General features: G+C 38.6%; 1 protein-coding gene across 1 annotated transcript in view; it reads left to right on the top strand.

Annotated features, from left to right (window-relative positions):
• The window catches only part of PLEKHA5 (pleckstrin homology domain containing A5), a gene marked incomplete at its 5' end in the record, with an annotated part of 303,433 nt that overhangs the window by 181,649 nt on the left and 100,588 nt on the right, over positions 1-21,196 (top strand). The window contains 3 exon segments of the mRNA XM_006155093.3: positions 3,518-3,618; positions 6,395-6,510; positions 11,941-12,408. Of these exon segments, the coding sequence (XP_006155155.2) occupies positions 3,518-3,618; positions 6,395-6,510; positions 11,941-12,408 (685 nt within the window).

The raw sequence follows: 21,196 nt of genomic DNA, 5'->3' as shown, positions 1-21,196 counted from the left end.
CCCATTTGCAGTCTTTTATTTTTTTGGATTACATAAGAGATGTGTGGCACAATTTTAGCCATCTGTTGAAGCAATATAATGCGTATTAACCTTCAAAACTTGGAATCACTAGAGTTGTTTTCATCCTTTCACGTCCCTGCAAACTGTGGTGGAGAAATACTGCTGAGTCAGAATTAACCAAACCTATAAAATTTCATTTTGTCACAGAGATGTTGGTTAGGCTGCTGTTGTGGTATTCTCTTTAGTTAAATGCCAAGCTTCCTCTACAATTTTCCTTAAAGATTTTCCCAGTTAGGAACTGTATCTCAGGCATTATCTCAAAGCTTATAATTTGTACTTTGTCCTTTTTTTTTAGTGTATTTATAGACTATTTAGATTTTTACATTAAACAAGAAAATGTTGACTACTTAGTTTTTAAATTTCTAAAATAAAACAAAAATTTATTAATGTTAATTTTTTGGGTAAACACTGAATTCCTTATAAATTCACTGGTGGTGTTCAAGGAGAGTGTATGATATTATGCATTTTCATTAACTTATCAACAGGAAATGTCAGATGTCTTTAAAACTAAAGTAGTGATAGGACTCTGAAATGTCATTTGAATCCAATAACAGGTTGAGTTTTTGTTTTGTTTTTTAATTTATTGTTGACGTATATTCTGATGTCAGTGTCGTGGCAGGGACAGAGAGAGAAAGTAAGAGAGTACCCTCCTGGGATGATGTCCACATCCCAACCTCTTCTCCTCCATTTTCCTCTTGGGATTCTAGGCACAAGCACGCATGCACGCACACATGTGTGGGTGTGCCCAGCATGTTTTTTAAGCCATCATGTTGGGACTTGAACAAAGCCAAGTGGGATCCAACCACCTTAACCAGCATGCCACTGACTGGCCTAAGATGTTGAGATTCTTAGGGCTCCTGTCCAGGTTGTATCCCTAGGAATCCTGTGTTATAGTTTAATGTGTAAGAAGCTTATTGTGTTGTGTTCTTGGTGACACCAGTAGTGGCAGGCAGGGAGAGGAAGGAGAATGGGTCAGAGAGAGGTGGTCTGTCAGGAAGTCCCAAAAAGGCCTCAGATGACCCTCTAGAGAGACAAACATTAGTCAGAAGCTACTCTTGGCTTGACACTGCATGAAGCACTGTATTCTGTAGGTGACAGATATAAGATGGTACTTGGGTCAAATTTGATGCAGAACAGTGCCAGGAGGTGGAGTAGTGAGTGGTTAAGGCCCTGGACTCCCGTGTGGTCAACCATGTCCAAGTCCCAGATCGGCAGCCTGAAACTCAAGCCAGACGTTTGTGCATGCATGCCCGAAATCCTGAGAGGAGAATGGAGGAGAAGGGATTGCGGCATGGCCATCCCCCCAGTGTCTGATTTCTCACCTTCTGTCTCTCTGTCTTCTCTGTGTATCTCTGGTGAGCACACAGGCCCTACAGCAAAAATCTCTCCAAAAAAAGAACTAAGCAGAAGAATGTCATGATTAGGGGCATTTGAAGAATCCAGTGAAGGATGGGTATTTGACAGAAATTGGAGATTCAGTATTCAGTGCCATTGATTTTATATAATATTGTTACTATTTTTCTAAACATTTAGCTATGTGCTGAGGTCTTTGTGTTTATTAATTCTCACAACAGTTTTTTGAGACAAGTCCTGTTATCCCCAGTTTATAGCTGACGAAATAGGTGCTGAGCATCAGAAGCTGGCCCAAGATCTTACCGCTAGTTAGTGTTGTACTCGAAAACAATCCAGGAACTCGCCCTGTGCTATACTGCCTCTGCATATTCAGAAGCAGCTTTATGAAGGATGTGTTTATTTATGGGACAAAGAAGAATATATTATTTGATAAAAAACTATTTTCCTGAGCTCTTTCTGATTATACCCTTTATAGCAACATAAAATTAGATTCAGAATTAAGAGAACAACTAAAATCTTTCAAATTGTTATAATTGATTACTGCTTTCCAACTTTCTTTTCACCTTTTAGGCTAAATCTGCACTTTGTTCGGGTTTTTTGTTTGTTTGGTTGTTTGTTTTACTAGTGAACCGTACCTAAATGATCATGGTATAATAAAAGCAGAATTTTGTCCCGCTGTTATGGGAAAAACCATAGAAATAATTTATATAATGAATTTTTTTCCGTTTTGGAAGTTTCATCATATACCTTAGAAATGAGGGGAAAATAAATAAAATCCTTGTTAAGTTTGTGACTGAAAACAAACAAACAAAAACAACAACAACAACAAAAAAACACACAAACCAAGCAGAATAAAAAGAATTATTTTCCTTTTACAGTTGTTCTTATTGGCAAGTTCACTAGCCCATTGTACAGCCTTATTAACTTTTCTAAGGGCTTTATAACAATTAACTACATATTTCAAGTTTTCATAATCATCTCTCCCCCAAGCAGCAAGTTAATAATGTGAATCTCTGATGTCGACATTAATGTTTTGTCATTTTCCTATTGTTTGATGTAGGCCTTGTAGGCCCGTAATTTATTCCCATAAGTTGATTGTGTGTCAGAATGAGTAGTAAAAACAAAACTTCAAAATTTTATCTTTTAAAACTCTTAATTTTTAGAACATAGTTTAAAAAAATGCATTCATATCTGTATTCATTTTTTCAACCAGTATTTTTGAGCATCTGCTCCTGTCAACCTAAATGACTTCATGAAGCTTACATTCTAGTGGGGAGAGAAAGATAATAAACAAATGACTAAAATTTACAGTCTGTCAGGGGTATTGAGAGTTGGAAGAGGAGACTATAGGGTCCCGAGATGGGAAACAATTTAAAATAGAGTAGTTGAGGAAGATGTCTTTGATGAGGTACTTGAGCAAATACCAGAGGATGTGGGGCCAGCTGCTTGCATGGTGGTTAGGCTGGCTGGATCTCAAGTGGCCTACTGCATGGTTTGAGTCTCAGACCCAGGAACGTGAGAAATGCTCGAGGTGTGTGCCCCAAATTCCCAGAGGGGAGTGAAGGAAAGGGAATTGTAGTGAGAGGGTACTTTTTCCCTCTCCTTCTCTCTCCTTCTATCTGGCAGGTGCTAGCACCCTGTAGCAGAAAAAGACGGAAGGATGTGAGGAAGTGAGTCGAGATGGTTCAGCATTTCAATTCTCCTGGAAATGTGGATGGATTTTTTTTTTTAAGTTTCCGTGCTATTACTTATATGCTGATACATTTTCAACACATCACATTTAAAGGGGTTTATAAAATGCAAAATATATACCAAGTAAACATATGCTGGTTTTAAATGCTGTTTTTATACCTATTAACATTTTTTTTCAAGGTGTGGTACCAATTTCCAATTTACTTAAGATAAGAAAGCTCTTTGAAAGTAAAGAAGGGTATTCGTCTGTTATTTGATATTTCCATTTAAAATCTTATAAAAAACCTTCATAAAAGTGAATCTAGTTCATTTATAGAAACTTTTGATTTTTGTCAGAATAAGTTGTAGAGGAAATTTATTCTGCTTCATGAGAACATTTAAAATTCTAATCAGCTGTTAAATTGTCTCTAAGATGAGAAAGAAGAGGGTATCCTGGGAAGCATACTGTTACCTAGTTTTCAGATAGCCGTGCTCACCTCTGAGGATCACATTAATCGCAAATATGCTTTTAAGGTAAGGAAATAGTGTATTTTTTTATTCTGTGTTTGAAACTTGCATTGATTACAAAATGGATATTGAGTCGTTTATTGTAAGAAAGATATTTCAGTTATCGTGATTTTTTTCATATTTAAACTGTATTAATTACTGTTCTTAGAGTTGCTCAGAGGTATTTTTTTTTTATTAGGACAGGTAAAAATATTAGATGTCAGATGTCTTCCTGTCTATGTTTTCAAGTGATTCTAGGTTAAGCAAACTTGTCAAACTTCTAATAATTGATGAGTATTCTAGGTTAAGCAAACTTGTCAAACTTCTAATAATTGATGAGTGTACCTGTGGATGTCCCTGTGGTCATTGTATTATTCGTTCAAGGTTACTGTCCATTTGAATATTTTCATAATCAATTTGGGGAGACGACTATATTTTTCAACATGTATTCTTTTAAGAACTTACCGAATCATCGCAATGCTGTTTTTAGGTCTAACTGGGTACAACATGATCATCAGGTACTTTGTAGAGAATGTAGGAGTTTGAATGTTAAGTCTGCTGTTATTAAATCTAAGCCGACGTGAGAACCCTCCGTTGATCAACAGTACCCACCTCTCTCTCCGATACTGGCAGTTTGTGGATCAGTGGCGAGCACGAGGGCACTTTCATGCTAAGCTGGTCATTTTTTGTTTTCAAAACTCATTCTGTACTTCCTGTTCTATGATTGTGGCTAAAATAAATTTCAGAGCTCACTTATTTTTTAAAGTATGTTTTAAATTAAGGCTTATAAACGGTTGAATGTAGAAATTTCATTTTAAGTGAAAAGTGGGAGAAATGAGGATAGTGTATGCTGTTATTTAACCGTGAAAATGTTTTATTTCGTAACAAAATTGACTCCATTTTAAATTTCTGTTCACTTCTAAATAATTTAAGTAATTCTAAATGCAGGGAATGTAAACATTTTGCTAATATGTTACATTATTAGCTAAGGAGAAACAGCAGCAGGGGGTCGTGTAGATTAAGGGGATCCCGGGATAGATAGTGTCAATGAAAAGAAACCTTTGAGCAAAGGCCTGAGGATAAGAGAATAGCTTCATATTTACATGAACTTTATCAAAATAGGCCTCATCAACACTGTAAACCAGAGAAATAATTAAACATTTTGCTGTAACAGAGTTTCACACTGGTAACTTTATAAATAATACCTCAGACTGTGAAATACTGCTGTTATTTGGTCATGGGTTTAAATTTATTTTCGCTTGCTCATCAACTTAGTAAATGTTTATTGAATGTGTACCGTTTACATTTTGCTAGGTTCTTAGGCTCTTAAAAATGACCACACATGTTAATTATGTTTTCTCTGAATTATGTGGTATAGTTTTAATTTATGTTTAACAAGAATAGTAATTACTGTTTCAAATTCTCCTCTGTGACGCTGTTCCCTCTGAATTCATGAGCTGCTTACCTACTGAGGGTGTTGACGTTGATGCTGCTGCTTACAAATGGTAAGTAGAAATTTCACAGTCACTGAACACAAGTGTAGAGCTTAATGCTACGTGGAATTCTTTGGTGTCATCTAGTAAATATTTCCATTTGCCATATGATAAACCCAGGTGGGGTTTGTTAAGTGTCTTAGTCGATGCTACAACTAGATCTTCTTAATGCCAGCCCAGTGTTCCTCCCATGGGTCACAGATATGAGCAGTGGTCTTTATGTGTTTCCGAAGACCACACTTAGACAATCCAGTGACCTTGGTGGTGATTCATTGTTTTAGCAACAGAAAGCATTTGAGTTCCTTCTTTTGAGTTATTTCCATAGATAATTTCATTTTTCCCTACCCCCCCCCCCCATTCAGGGGAGATTTGTTAGTAATGTCAGGGTTTTTTTGTTTTGTTTGTTTGTTTGTTTGTTTTTATTAGAGGTTTTTCACTGTAGGGCGCGTGGGCTCGCCAGACAGACAGAGAGAGACAGAGAGACAGAAAGTGAGAAATCACCCCCCAGAGTGGATGTCCACGCCGCAATCCCTTCTCTCGGGATCTTGAGCACGCACGCACACGCGCCCGGCGTGGGTCTTAAGCCACTGGGTCTGGGACGCAAACCGCGGTCGACTACGTGGGAGTCCAGCGACATAGCCATTAACGCTAACTGCTGGTTCCCAGTAATGTCAGTTTTTGATTAATGTGCTTTATTTATTTATTTTGTCCTACAAAAGATTTTGAAGAAGCTAGTTTGACCTTGTAGATGAAGCGTCTAGTCAAGATCTCAGAGTACAGCGTGCGATTCCATATTTTTTTCTCTCATCCTTTTTTTTTAAAAAAAAACTATAGGTAAAAATAACATCATCACCATTTGAAAACTAAAAAAAAATTGTTATCACAAGGGAGCAATGCTCTCACATGTTCATTACAGTTACCTTAGTTGATGATGGCTCTGCAACATTCTTGAATAGAGGTGTTAATTGCGGTAAATGAAATTGCTAGGGATGTGTCCATGGGACAGGCAGCACTGAACTCTTCCTCTCTTACCTCCCTTCCTTCCCATGTGCTTTTATTTATTTATTTATTTTAATTTTAGAGTGTACACAACTGAGAGAAAAGAGGTAAAGCTTGAAGAGAAAAGTTCACGTATTTATTTCAAGATTATTACATTTTTTTCCTTGAGTCATTTTTATATTGCATACAAGGCAAGTCTTTCTTCGAAATTTGATAGTAATGAATCTGCATAAGGAGTCATTTATCCTTTTCCTTTTTCTTTTACAGAGTTCCATATTTTTATTTAAAATGATGGTGTCATTTTCAATCAGGCAGCCCATCCAAACATGCGGACCTATTATTTCTGCACTGATACAGGAAAGGAAATGGAGTTGTGGATGAAAGCCATGTTAGATGCTGCCCTGGTACAGACAGAACCCGTGAAAAGGTAAAGGCTTATAGGGAAAACACTGGTGATTTCACTTCCATTTTATTCCTTGCTTTGCGGGTATGTCATTATCATAGCACATTATCATTTCAATAGTCATTGGGCCAGCAGGCAGCATGGTGGTTAAGGAACTGGATCTCACATGGCCAACTGCAATTCAGGTCCCAGACCCAGTAACATGGAAAACACACCGAGTGCATGTGTGCACATGCCCAAAATCCAGAGAGGAGAATGAAGGAGAAGGGACTGTGGCGTGGCCATCCACCTTGGGGGTGATTTCTCACTTTCCCTCTCTCTGTCTATCTCAGTGAGCACATGAAACCTATAACAAAAATCTTTTTAAAAAAAAAGTCATGGGATCAGCAGATGGCATAATAGTTACTTCACTATATTCCCACATAGTCAACTGTGGTTCAGGTTCCAGACTCAGCGGCTTAAAACTCATGCCGGGTGCATGTGCATGCATGCCCAGAATCCGAAGAGGAGAATGAATGGACAAGAAAGGATTGTGGTGTAGCCATCCCCCCCACCGGGTGGTGATTTCTTACTGTCTCTGGCAATCGCATGCACCCTACAGCAAAAATCTGTCTCAAAAAAATTTTTTTTTATATAAGTCATGATAAAATTTTTTTCTCAGAAAGCAAGGATTGATTTATATTCTGTATTAAATTAATATACCTTTTGTTAGTTTGAGATACCACCACATTTTTATTCCACCTTTCCTCTTTACTCATCTTCACCTATCAGTGTACTGAGGTGAAATCCAGAATCCTAACATTCAAACTGAATGTTCTCTCTTCTTACAGAATTACCTTTAATTTCCGGTAAGTACAATTTTAATTGTTATCTTAAAGATACACAGATTTTTATTCTTCAAGACAGTGTTATTTAAGATCCTAAATATTAAAAAAGAATTTATTTTTATGAAGTTAATTTGCATTTATATATTATCCTAATGGTTTTGGGGTTTAATATATGACTGTGAGAAATTTTGATTAATTTCTTTAACCTTTTTTGGTTTATTCTTAGTGTTTTGTGATGAATGTCTCCAGAAAAATAGTTTTATCAGGCTTTAGAAATCTTCTAAATATATCCACTTCTTGATGAATTGCACCTCTTTTTTTGCAACTCCAGGACCCAGATTCCTTGAAAATGTAGATGTGTGCTGTTGCTGTTGATCTAAGAGTGAATCGTTTTAATGTTCTTTAACAATATTAAGAATTAGAGAAAATCTATTTCTCAAACTGTGTAAATCGAAGTCGAATGATGAGCTTTTGTTAAAAAAATAAATTAAGTTCTTGTAATCTGAAGGAAGATTTATGATACTCTGGGTAAATTTGGTTCCATTCAATGACAGTTGAGTATATAGCTTAGGTAAGGAAGATGCTAATGTGCTGGTTTGATCTTTCTTATATCATCTTTTCAAGAAATCAGGGGATTTTTATTATGTAAATCTTTAGTCCTTTTTTTTTTTTTTTTTTTTTTTTTTTTTTTTTTTTTTTTTTTTTTTTTTTTTTTTTTTTTTTTTTTTTTTTTTTTTTTTTTTTTTTTTTTTTTTTTTTTTTTTTTTTTTTTTTTAGTTTTCACTTTAATTAAGTCTTGTTTTATAAAGGCTTGTTGGTTAAAAAACAAGCTGATGCCATATAGGTGCTATTTTTGCAAATATCAGGTCTTAATCGAGTCAGCCAATTAATAGTACTTAGAGCTGCAGAAGGACGTGGGTAGAAAGGGGTTCCAGGCTGCCGGCTGGCACTGCAGGATACCTGTTTTTAAGAAGAACCACCCCAGCCATATGCATATGCTAGTTTGAGAACCAACAGTAGGAAAATCTGCTTTTGGAATTGCATGTATAAAAGCTACCTGAGTGGACAGAAAGGCGAAAGAGCTACCCCTAAGAACTAGAGAAAATGTATAGGTGAAAAGACTTAGTAGAAAATCTTCAGTAATGTTAACCTCAAAGTAAAATGTTTAGGTAATTGTTTAGAATCCAGAAATCAATATGAGAATTCATATACATTATTTCCAGATAATTTCAGCACTTAATGTTACACTTTGCTCAGAGTTTCAGCTTATTCCTATTTTCTTTTATTGAATTTACAACCAAAAAACTAATAGTTACTCATATGATCTGGGGTGATAAGGATGATGGTTAATTTTTTGGTTTGACTTCTGGCAACTTAATAATTCATGGTCTGCATCTATTTTCAACCTGTCATATCTGCCTAATATGCTCAGTACGCCAAGAACGACTGCATACCATCTATATGCCGAGCTTCGAGTCAGTTTTTTTATTCTATAGAAGCATTTCTCTTTTTTTTTATTCCTAGATGTTGACATTTTTATCCCACCCTATTAGATTTGATCATTCCAAGGGAAGGTACCTAATTATTGCACTATTTCATAAGTATCAGGAGATTATGTTTGCTTGGTTTTAAGGTAATAAGATCCCTTGCTTTATAGCTAGAATACTTAAAATACTTACCAAGTCATATCACCTAAGAGATAAAAATCCGGTTTTTAACTAGACAGTTTATTTCTTCTAAATTTGTAAAATATTTCACCTGTAACTATGTTGAAAGAGTCACCTGTTATGTAGGACATTGATGGCATAGAGGGAAAAGGTACCCCAGTTCTATTGTAAAATAATAGCCGTAGATAGAAGGGAGGTAAATCAATTTTACGCATCTTTTCAGGTATTTAATAAATCAGTGTTAGAAAGTAAGGGCTGGTTCCACCTTACAGTAGTAATATGCTGTTCCGGAGAAACCAGACCCCACATGCCAGCCCATGCTTTGAATCCCCAGCTGGGTGACCGTGAAATACACTAGGAGTGTGCATGAGTGCGCAAGATCCAGTAGCTGGAGGGAGGGGATTGTGTTGTGACCAGACCTTGGACCTCGGTACCTGTAGAGGGTATCCTCTCTCTACCTCTTGTGTATGAGCTCTATCTTGGGGGTGGGGGGGGATGTATAGCAAGGTGTTTAGTAAAGATAAATGTGCCCTTGGGGTCGTCAGGTGGTGTGGTAGTTAAGGGTGCTGGACTCCTACTTGACCGACCGTGGTTCGAGTCCCAGATCTGGCAGCTTGCTTTCTCACTTTCCCTCTCTCTCCCTCTCTCTCTGGTCAGATTTAAATAAAATTAAATAATTGTTTTAAAATATGTATTTAAAAAAGATAAAAAGGACCAATATTTAGTGTAATTTTTTTTTTATTTTATTTATTATTTATTTATTTTTTGGAGAGGTTTTTCGCTATAGGGCGCCTGCGCTCGCCAGACAGAGACATAGAGACAGAAAGCGAGAAATCACCCCCCAGGGGGGATGGTCACGCCGCAATCCCTTCTCTTCCACTCTCCTCTCGGGATCTTGGGCATGCATGCACACGTGCCCGGCGTGAGTTTTAAGCCACTGGGTCTGGGACGTGAACCGCAGTCGACTACGTGGGAATCCAGCGACATAGCCATTACGCTAACTGCTGGTTCCCTAGTGTAATTTTTTTTAAGTTTATTTTTCCATGAGTAAGAGAAAAACAGAGACCACATTTTCAATAAAGTCTCAACCCTGTGATTTACCCCCAGCTTGAGTCACAGCCCTAAAGTGAGGACATACAACATGTGCCCATCATACCCACAGAAGGACGCAAACCTAGAGCCATGCCCTGTGGGTCAGCCAAAAAGTGGCCACATTTTATGGCCGCACCATCGTTGGGCTGCCTACTGTAAATATCTTATGACTTTTATCTTTCGTGATTCTTTTCCCTGTGGACTCCTTAGACCTTCTTAGTAAACTCTCTCAGTGCCTAATATTGCTTCTAGTATGGAAGCTAGGTTTATATCTAACCTAAATGTATGGATAGTTTGTAACTTTACTCCAAAAAAAATAATGACTTTTTTAAGTAAATTATTTATTTTTTTATTATTATTATCATTTTTAAAAATTTGAGCATATACAGAGAGAGAGGGAAAGTGAGAAAGCAGACCATCAGATCTGGGACTCAAACCATAGCTGGCCATATGGGAGTCCAGTGCCTTAACCACTACACTATCTACCAGCCCCAGTAATGACTTTTTAAAAAATGTTTTCCTTGGGGCCAGAGGATAATGTGGCAGTTGTGTCGCTGGATTCCCACGTGACTGACTGAGGTTTGAGTACTAGACCCAGTGGCTTGAAATTCACTGTGGGCATGTGTGCCCAGGGTCCAGGAGGAGAATGTCTCTCTCTCTCTCACACACACACACACACACACACACAAGTGCACGTGCCCTAAAGCAAAAAACTCTTTAAAAAAGGCAATTTTTCCTCTCTTACCATATTCCAAACTATTAATAGATATCTATATCTAAATATTTTCATTAGTAGTTGAATATAGATATATGTATGTGGATATAAGTGTTTTCTGCACATCACAGTAACTGGCAGCAATGCTATACTTAGGATCTGACAGGAGCATTATTAAGAGCATCAAAATATAGAAGTTCAGCTAGTTCCAGAGAGGTGCCCAGAATGACGTGGCCTTGTCAGTTTTGTGCAGGTTCAGGCTCTCCGCTTGATCTGGTCAGAGCCTGGAAGTGACTGGGCTCATCTGATTTCTATCAGAAATTCCTATTCTAGCAGCTGGAATGGTGAGCAGTAAACCGTCCATTGGTCCAGACACACACTATTTACTAGCACATCCTTCCGGTAGGCAACTGGACATGGGATGCCGGATTCTAATACAGAAGTGCTTGATGAGATGGAATAGTAACAGCTGTAAAGTCTGCAGCAGCCCCTGATTAACTCACCTGGTTCTCACAACCTCCTTACTGCCGTGCTGCAGTATGCGTGTTCACCAGAGAGGAAATTGATGCACTGTAAGTTTCTTCACGGTCCCCAAAGACAACGCTACTACCGGCAAGTAGAGTTGCAAGCTGAACAGAAGCGTCTGGCTCCAAGAGCCTAAAAACATTCTCTGATCTTCTTGAATCTAAACAGAGCATTAGTCATATGATTCAGATCTTTGATAGCATCAGACAATTTCCTGTTGTAGCTATCCACACAACCAGACTCATGTTTGTCTCATGATGAACTAATTCTCCTGGCTGGGAGCCATGTTATTTAATTAACTAACTGGTTTGGTTCTTTTAGTGTGGATTTTGTTTAACTGCCAAAGGACGATCTTACTTGCTTTGTTTCCAGATTTCTAAGGGTGGGGGCACACATCGCTTTTATCCACCGTATTTTATGTTTTCTTTCTCCCCTTTTCGGTGTATACGCTCTGGTGTTGGCTTGGAAGTTTATACCACAGCACTGGAGACTTGTACAGACTTGTCCTCCATGACCTTTTGGGTCCTGTTTCCCTCCTACCTCCATCCTACCTGTCACAGTCAGATTTTTCCTAGATTAAATCCCAGAAATAATACACATTTCATCTGATTTTCTTCTCTACTTTCAGAGTGGACAAGATTACTTCAGAAAATGTTTCAACTAAAGAAGCCAATAACCTTCCCAACCATAGAGTACTGATTAAACCAGAGGCCCAAAACAACCAGAAAAACAAAGAAATAAGCAAAATAGAAGAAAAAAAGGCATTAGAAGCTGAAAAATACGGATTTCAGAAGGATGGTCAAGATAGACCTTTAACAAAAATTAACAGCGTGAAGCTGAATTCTCTGCCATCTGACTATGAGAGCGGGGCGGCGTGCCCAGCTCAGACTGCCCACTACAGACCAGTCAACCTGCATGGTGCGGAGAGTAAAACGGTCAACGTGAGCCTGGCAGATCTTAGAGTTGGAAACCACCCAAACGTAGGGCCTTTCCACACAGAGACTGATCGAGTCATACAGAGAACCAACTCGATGCAGCAGTTGGAACAATGGATTAAAATCCAGAAGGGGAGGGGTCATGAAGAAGAAGTCAGGGGGTAAGTGCCTTGTCATGAAACCAGCTTTCTTTGATACTGTGTGGGGAGAAGTTGGTTTCTGAGTTACCAATTAAAAGTATCGATAGGTCAAGTTGTGTTTTAGATATCACAGCGCCATTTCTACATGTTTTTGTTCATGGTGATCGGATGTGGTTTTTGTTTTTGTTTTTCTGTCTCTCAGCTTTGTTAAAGACAAAGAGTCATCCTCCCCAGCCTTGCACAAGGGAGGGCTTAGGGTACAGGTAGAGATTTAGTTAATTTGGGATGGGGAGGAACAAGCCCTGTCCTCCCACCCCATTCTGTCTTGCCTCCCTGATACTGTCCCTTCTCCTAGCGTTCTGAACTTGATTAGCCAGTGAAAATTTGTCTCCAGCCTTCCCACCAGCCCTCTCTGACTGTCCTTCCTTAGCAGTTTCGGCAGCCTGGTACCATGCCTGGATCCCCTGAGACAAGCAGTGTGGCAGCGAAGACTTAGCGCTCTCTTAACTTTCATTCTTCTTTCTTGGCTTTCTTTCCTTTTTTTTTTTTTTTTAAAGATTTATGTATTTACTTATTTATTTATTTATTTATTTTGATTTGACCAAGGAAAGAAAGAAAGGGAAAATAAGAAAGCAAGCTGCCAGGTCCAGGACTTGAATCACAGTTGGCCATGTGGGAGTCCATCGTCTTAACCTCCACACCACCTGCTGACCACTCTTGGCTTTCTTAAAAATCAGAGTGTACATGACTCATGTTTCAAGCATATATTTGGTTATGCATACATTATTCATAAATTCATTGTACATCTACCACATGCCAATCCAGGCACCAAAAAGTAAAATAGTAGGGCAGCCTATGGCAGGGTGGTTAAGGTGGCTGGATTCCCCCATGACCCAGCTGTGTGGTTCGAGTCCCAACAACTTGAAAAACAGACTGGGCGCTCGTGCATATACACCCCGAATCCCCAAAGCAGGGGGAGGTAGAAGAGAAGGAATTGCAGTGTGATCATTTCCCACGGGAAGTGCTCTCTTGTGTTGCGTCCATCCCTGTTCCTCTGCCACCACCTCCCATCTCTTTCCAGTGAACACATGTGCCCTCTGGCAAAATTTTTTTAAAGCTCCAAATAAGAAAATAAAGTAGTAGAAATAGTCAAAGTAATCACAGAGGTGAGAGTCTAGTAGAAGAGGCAGGTAAATAAGCAAATGTGGCACAGTGTGACAAGGGCAATGAGGAAGAACAGGGAGCTGTAAGAAGACATTTCAGAGACAACCAGCACGGTCCTAGGGGATTCAGAGTTCGGAGAAACCTTTATGGAGGAAGCAAACTACAAGCCGAAATGAGAAGAATTACATGCCTCTCTTAGCTTAGATCTAGAAAGCTCTAAGGCTGACAGAGTGCAGAGAAGGAAATCAAAAGAAATCCAGTATTGTTTAGTTGGCACGGCTGCAATAATGAGTAAGGAACAAGGCTGGAGGGGTAAGCCAAAAGAGATACGGAGATCGGTGTTTGATAAAGATCCCTTTGACCTCACAGTCTGGAGTGCGAATTGGAGAACATCCAAAAATTACTTGAGTGTTTAAAGTAAGGAGAGGAAAGAGATGTATTCAGGATATAATTGACAAGTCTAGCCGGTTGCTTCAATGTATTTGATTGCAAGTTTGTCGCATTCAAGACTAAACTTAAGCAACTGGGAGAAATCACCCTCTACTTTTTGGGCTGTGCAACTAGCAGTGGCCTGGTACCTTTCACCACATAGAGAAGGAATAAGTGATTGGCCAGCTTAAATCTGAGGAGCTTGGGAGTTCTTATCTCCACAGAGAGTTCTAATATGAATACAGTTTGCAGTGTCATCAGTACATCAGAAGCAAATAAAGGTGGGGCAGCCACCAGGTAGCATGGTGGTTAATGTACTAGACTCCCATGGAGCTGACCGTAGTTCAAGTCCTCGACCTGGCAGCTTGCTTTTTCACTTTCCTTTTCTCTGTCTCTCTCCTGTGAGTGCATGTGCCCTGTGGCAATCTAAAAATAATACTAATGATACATAAAATTAAATAAGTAATTCTGGGGAAAAAAAAGTAAATAACAGTAAGCATGAAAGTAGTAACTTGATCTAGTAGAGAGGCCTAGCTAAAAAAGAAAAGAGACAAAGAGAGTCCAAGGAAAAACTTGAAAGACTGTTTAAAAATAAAGGACAGGCATCCTGTAATGGAAACCAAAAATAAAGATATAGAGGAAAAGCAGATGTCTATGGATGAGAAAATGTTACATTTTAAAAAGTAAAATTTAGGGGCCCGCAGGTGACATAGTGGTTAAGACACTGGTATCCTACATAGCTGGCTGCAGTCAAAGTCCCGGATCTGGCAACTCAAGAGTCACGCTGGACAGGAATTGTGTGTGTGCCCAAAATTCCAAGGGTAAAGTGGAGGAAAAGGGATTGCAGTATGGCCATCCTCCCTGGGGCATGATTTCTCACTTTCCCTCTCTCTGTCTCTTGTGAGTGCACGAACCATACAACAAAAGTCTTAAAAGAAAAAAAGTAAAATTTAGAGCCAGTCCCATGGCCTGGTGGTTAAGAGAAGCTGGATCCTGCATGTCTACCATAGTTCAAATCTCAGCCTTGACAGCTTGAAAAACACTAGTCACGTTTGCGTTCATGCCCAGAATCCTTCCAGGACAAATAAATGGAAAAGAAGGGATTGCAGCATGGCCATGCCCTACTGGGATGCTCTTTCTGTCATCTCTGTCTCTGCTGAATGCATGTACCTCTGGCTAAATTTTAAAATTTAAAAAATTTAAGTATTTTAATATACTAATGTACATCAAAACTAATTAAAGAATCATTCTGGGACCTGCAGGTGGCATGGTAGTTAAGGTGCTAGACTCTCACATGGCCAATCATGGTTCGAGTACTAGACCGGGTGGCTTGCTTTCTCACTTTTTCCTTTCTCTGTCTCTGTCAAATTAAGAATAATAATAATAATTAAATTAAATAGTTCTTTAAAAAAATAATTGAAGAATTGGGGCCAGCAGGTGGCATGGTGGTTAAGGCATCTGGACTCCCACATGACTGACCACGGTTCAAGTCCTGGACCTGGCAGCTTGCTTTCTTGCTTTCCTTCTCTCTCGCTGTCTCTCTCTGGTCAACCTCAAAAAAATAAAATGTAAAAAATAATGACAATAAAGTTAAATAAAATTTTTAAAAAATTATTATTGAAGAATCATTATAATTCTTCTCAGTAGTAGGTAACTGGGAAAAATAACATTAATAATTTTTTTAAGAAATGTTTACTGTAGGACACATGTGCTTGCTGGAGACACAGAGAGAGAGAGAGAGATGGAATGCAAGAAATCACCCCCCAGAAGGGATGGCCACACCTCAATCCCTTCTCCTCCATTCTCCCCTCAGGATTTTGGGTGCATAAGCACCTGGCACGAGTTTTAAGCCGCCAAGTCCAGGATTCAAACCACGGTCGACTATGTGCGAGTTCAGCAATGTAACCATTACACCATCTGCTGATCCCACATTAATGATATTTTAATTAAAGATTTATGTCAATAGTGAACTTGTGATGTGTAGAAATGTTCTTCTGGCTCATTTGTGATGGCTGGCAGCTACAGTAATCCGCTCAACTCTTTTGAGAAGCACAGCTCTAAAGGCTGGGTACACTCAGCCTTCTCTTTTGTTACTTCTCACAAGACTGCAAAAATACCCTCTTGTAAGGTGTCGCTCGCCTCAATTTTCTTTGTTTCCAACCGCAGTACTCACTTTTCTAATTATCTCAAGGGAGAATTGTGAAGAATATTGCTGTTTCAAAAATAAAATTAGAGAAATCTGTAGTACAACACAGTGACTATAGTTAAAACGATGTATTAGCTGAAACAGGTAATTTTCAGGTCTTTTTTAACATAAATAAGTATTTGAAGTAATTCCTATGTTCAGTTATCTTGATTTAGCCATTCCACGATACATACATATTTCAGAGTGTAATATAGCATATCATAAATATACACAATTTTCACTTGTCAGGTTTTTAAAAGAAGAGAAAAAGTATGTGAATAAATGCTCTAATTTCCCAGTAATTGGAGAATCGCATGTTAAAGAAACAATGGGGTATTATTTTTCACTTTCTAGCTCATCTAAAATCATAAAATATGAATGAATGCATACATGAGTGAGTAAATTATTTAATGTTAACGGAATGTTGAAACGTATGACAAACGTGAATAAGTTCATACATTATCAACAGGAAAATGCATATACATTTTATACATAGATACAGCTGTATAGGCCAGCAGATAGTGTGGCAGTTAAAGCTCTGGACTCACACATGACTGACCACAGTTTAAGACCCGGACCTGACAGCTTGCTTTCTCATACCATTCCTCTTCTCTCTGGTCAAATTATAAAAGAATAGTAATAAATAAAATTAAATAATTATTTTAAAACACATACACACAAACATACATGTTTGACTTGTTTTAGGTAGGTGGTTGTCCAAAATACCCACCTTTACTTTGATTATGTAGACTTTGAGCATGTCTTTGTGTCTTGGTTGTTATAGTGTAAACTTTACTTACCCATTTATTCATTCAACAAAGTTTATGGAATGCCAGACACTGTGCCGGCCTATAGGGTTGTGTGTTCACTGGAGAGAAAGACAGAGAAAGAGGAAAAGCAAGAAGTCACACTCCAAGGAGAATGGCCACACCACAGTCCCTTCAACATTTTCCTCTCAGGATTTTGAGCATGAACAAACACGTGTCCATTGTGTTTTTCAAGCTACCGGATCCAGGACTCAAACCTTACAGTTGGCCACATGGGATCCAACTGCCTTAACCTCCGTGCCACCAGCTGGCCCTATGCTGGGGCTTTTTGGAGTTGTGTTGTCTGTGCATAATATCTTCCAGTGTACTTTTTTACTTACATAACCTCACTTAAACCTTATTACAATTTAATGGAATGTTAACATGTATGACAAAAATGAGTCAATTCATACATTACCAGCAGGAAAAAATGCATATATGTATATAATGTATGTATGTATGTATGTATTTGGTTAGGCAGAAAATATTTCTGGGAGAAGAAAAGGAAAGGATGTTTGGAAGAACTTGATAAAGTAATAATTTTCAAGAAAATAATAAAAATCCAGAGCAGACAATTTCCTGAATTTCTGTGCACCAAGTAAATCTTATTTCTAAGAGGAATCATGTTTCCATAAATAAAATCATGAATTCTTAAGCTTAATAGTGTATAACAAGATTCAGTAAATATCTGGAAACTGAGTTTTTTGTTTGTTTTTAATAGGTAAGTGTAAATGTTAGTTTTAGGTCCATTGAGGGTATAATATTAGTAGAGTCTTTCTACGATTGATTTTATTTTGAATGTAGACAAGCTGCTTAGGAAGGCTGGTTTTAGACAGTTTTGAGCTGGTGTTTTCTGCAGGTTCTTCCTCCCTCTTGAGTTCACTGTGATACCAGTTTTCATATGCTATTAGTTAGGTGATTTTTTTGTTTTGTTTTGTTTTTTTTGACAGAGAGAGAGTTCTTTTTTTGTTTTTGTTTGTTTGTTTGTTGTTTGTTTTTTTACTGTCGGGTGTATGCACCCACTGGAGAGACAGACCGAAAGTGAGAAATCACCCCCAGAGGGGATGGCCGCACCTCAGTCCCTTCTCCTTTCTCCTTTCTCCTCTCGAGATTTTGGGCATGCACGCACATGCACGTAGTTGTGAGTTTTAAGTGGCCAGGTCCGAGACTCGATCCAGAGTTGACTTACGTGGGAGTCCAGAGACGTAACCATTGCACCATCTGCTGGTCCCTAGTTAGATGTTCTTTACATGTAGAGCATCTATTTCAAATCATTGGAAAGTATCTACATCATTATATAAACTTTATTTTTTAAAAAGTTGTGTCTTGCAATAATTATTAATTGGTGAAAAGTAGCATAATTGTTATTCACGCCATAATTTTTAAAATTTTATGAAAGGCTTTTATATTATTAAAGTTCCGATTGGAAGGAGGAAGTTTTAATATTTAGTCAAATCATTGATCCCTCCATCTGCCAACAAAGCTTTCCGTTTGTGAGTGACAGCACTGTGAAGACACGATGCCTAAGCCGTTGTTCTGCCTGGCAGAGCGCAGGGACAGTCGTCATGGTGTTTGACAGGCCGCTGCTGGTGAATAGGCACTAGACCTGATGAAGGAGCTTACAGTGCCCATGTCGTAACATTCACTCAAAAGAAAATCATACTTAATTTGAATTTCCTAGGGAAAAATCACTGAAGGAAATTGTAGGTTTTTTTTTAAATGGTAAAAATATATTAAGTTTATTCGCTAGCCTAGTGTTATATTAAGATTACTAAAATTGGTTCCGAAGATGGCAGAAGAGCCATTTAAACAAATAGCCTGCTATTAATGATTATATAATGGGCTGACAATTCAATTTCAATGTATATGTCTACGTCAGGTTCAGCTCACATCACGCATGCTTCAGAGGACAGCAGAAGTGTTTGGTTAGTGAGATTTTTGAACTGTAATTCACACATTAAATTATAGACAATTTTTTTCTGTGATATAGTTCAGTGCTTTCTTGTCGTTGTTTTGTTAGTTTTTTGCTATAGGGTGCATGCACTTGCCAGAGAGAGGGAAAGTAAGAAATTACTCCCTAGGGTGGATGGCCACACCACAATCCATTGTCCTTCACTCTTCTCCCAGAATTTTGGGCTCCCATGAACACACTGCCAGCATGGTTCTCAAGCTGCCAGGTCTGGACTAAAACCACAAAGCTGGCCATGTGGGGTCCTGCACCCCAACCTCCTCCACACCATCTCCTGGCCCAATTCAGGGCTTACTCTATAGTCTTTTACATTAAGGTTTCTGTAGTATTGTTCAGATGTATGAATAACCAAATAAACCAAAGTACAACGGGTAAATTACATTGATAAGAGGGCAGAATCTCTTGGAGGGAATCAACTTCCCCTGGCTAACACACTTTCTACACAGATTGCCAGCTCTGGACTTCCTAAGCTTTATGGCTTTCGTGTTATCAGAGGAAATAGGGATGGGAAGAAAGACCAAGTGGGAAAAAAAAAAAGTGTGAAAGCCTCATACTGGTTATATAAAGAATATTGAGGGACCAGCAGATGGCATAATGGTTATGTCACTGGACTCCCATGTAGTTGACCAAGGTCTGAGTCCCAGACCCAGCAGCTTAAAACTCACACTGGGTGCATGTGCATGTGTGCCCAAAATCTTGAGGGAAGAACAGAGGAGAAGGGATTGTAGCATGGCCATCGCCCCTGGGGGATGATCTCTCTCTCTCTCTCTCTCTCTCTCTCTCTCTCTCTCTGTTTCTCTGGCAAGCACACAAGCACACACGCCCTATAGCAAAGACCTCACTAAAAAAAAAAAAGAATATTGAGCACTTTCTCCCTCACTCCACCCCCAGAGTCATCAGACAGTTTCTGTCTAGGGATGTTTTACTCAACATTGAGCAAACCTGGTTTTGAGTTTTGACACTGAAAACTTGAAGAACAACTAGCATGATGAAGGAAATTAAGTTTATAAGAAATTGTCGAAAGAATAGAAAATAGTTCTAATACAGAAAACGGCATGAGATTTCAGAGCTCTAAGATAAGTTCATGATCACATTATCTCTAAGATGAGAAAAGGAAATCCCAAAGTTTCCAGTTGTCCGTTCCACTAGATTTTGGTAGCATATGGAGGGCTCTCTGGCAGTCTAAGATTATGTCGCTCTGACTTTTTGGTGTCTTTTTCTAAATCATTATGATAGATGAGCAGTTTCTGTTTTTGAAATATTGTCCATAGTTTTGGAAAAATTTTAAAAATAGAATTTTTTTTTTCATTAAATCCAAAAGTGTGGCAATGACTGGCTTAATGAAGAGTGCTATTTTAGCAAATAGGAGACTTACATCTGACTCACAGCTACCCCACAAACCTTTTCCATAACCCTAAGTATTTAAAGAAGTATACCAAGACCAACAGTTGGCATAGTAGTTAAGGCACTGGACTCTCACATGGCCGACAACAGTTTGAATCCTGGACCTGGCGACTTGCTTTCTCAGTTTCTTTCTCTCTCTCTGTCTCTGTGCATACGTGTGTGCACGCGCATGTGCATGTCTAGCACGTACTCATGTCCTGTAGCAAATTCTTTTTTTAAAGAATTATTTATTTCATTTTAAAATTTATTATTATTATTTTTTTAATTTTGTGATAGTTACCAGAGAGACACAGAGACAGAGGGAAAGTGAGAAAGCAAGCCACCTTGTCTGAGACTCAAACCACCTACTGACCCCATAAATAATTCTTAAAAAACAATACTAAAAATAAAAATAAGTATAATGGGGCCAGTAGGTGGCATGGAGGTTAAGGGTCTGGATCCCACACGGCCAACTGCATAGTTTGAGTCCTTGGACCAACAGCTTAAAAATCACACTGGATGCATGTACAAGTGTGCCCACAGTTGTGAGAGGAGAAAGGACTGCAGCTTGACCACCACCCCTTCTCTGGGGGCAGGGTGATTTGTCACTTTCCTTCTCTCTGGTGAGCACACAGGCCCTATGACAAAATCTGGAGAGAAAAAAAAAAAAATACCAATATACCTCTTGGTCTTTTCTCATACTCCCAAGCCCCTCCAAATTCTCAAAGTCCCAAAAGATATAACTATCTAGAAAGTGTGAGTCTTTGTAGGAAAGCTAAAACCAAAATTTAGCTCTCTGGAGTTTCGATCCATTACTTTTTCCTATTTTACCTCCCCCCCACCCCCCCCCCTCCCGCGCTGTCACTCCTGCCA

The sequence above is a fragment of the Tupaia chinensis genome, unplaced genomic scaffold (assembly GCF_000334495.1).
Source record: "Tupaia chinensis unplaced genomic scaffold, TupChi_1.0 Scaffold000434_1, whole genome shotgun sequence".
Taxonomy (NCBI): Eukaryota; Metazoa; Chordata; class Mammalia; order Scandentia; family Tupaiidae; genus Tupaia; species Tupaia belangeri.
This window is presented reverse-complemented; position numbering and strand designations above follow the sequence as displayed.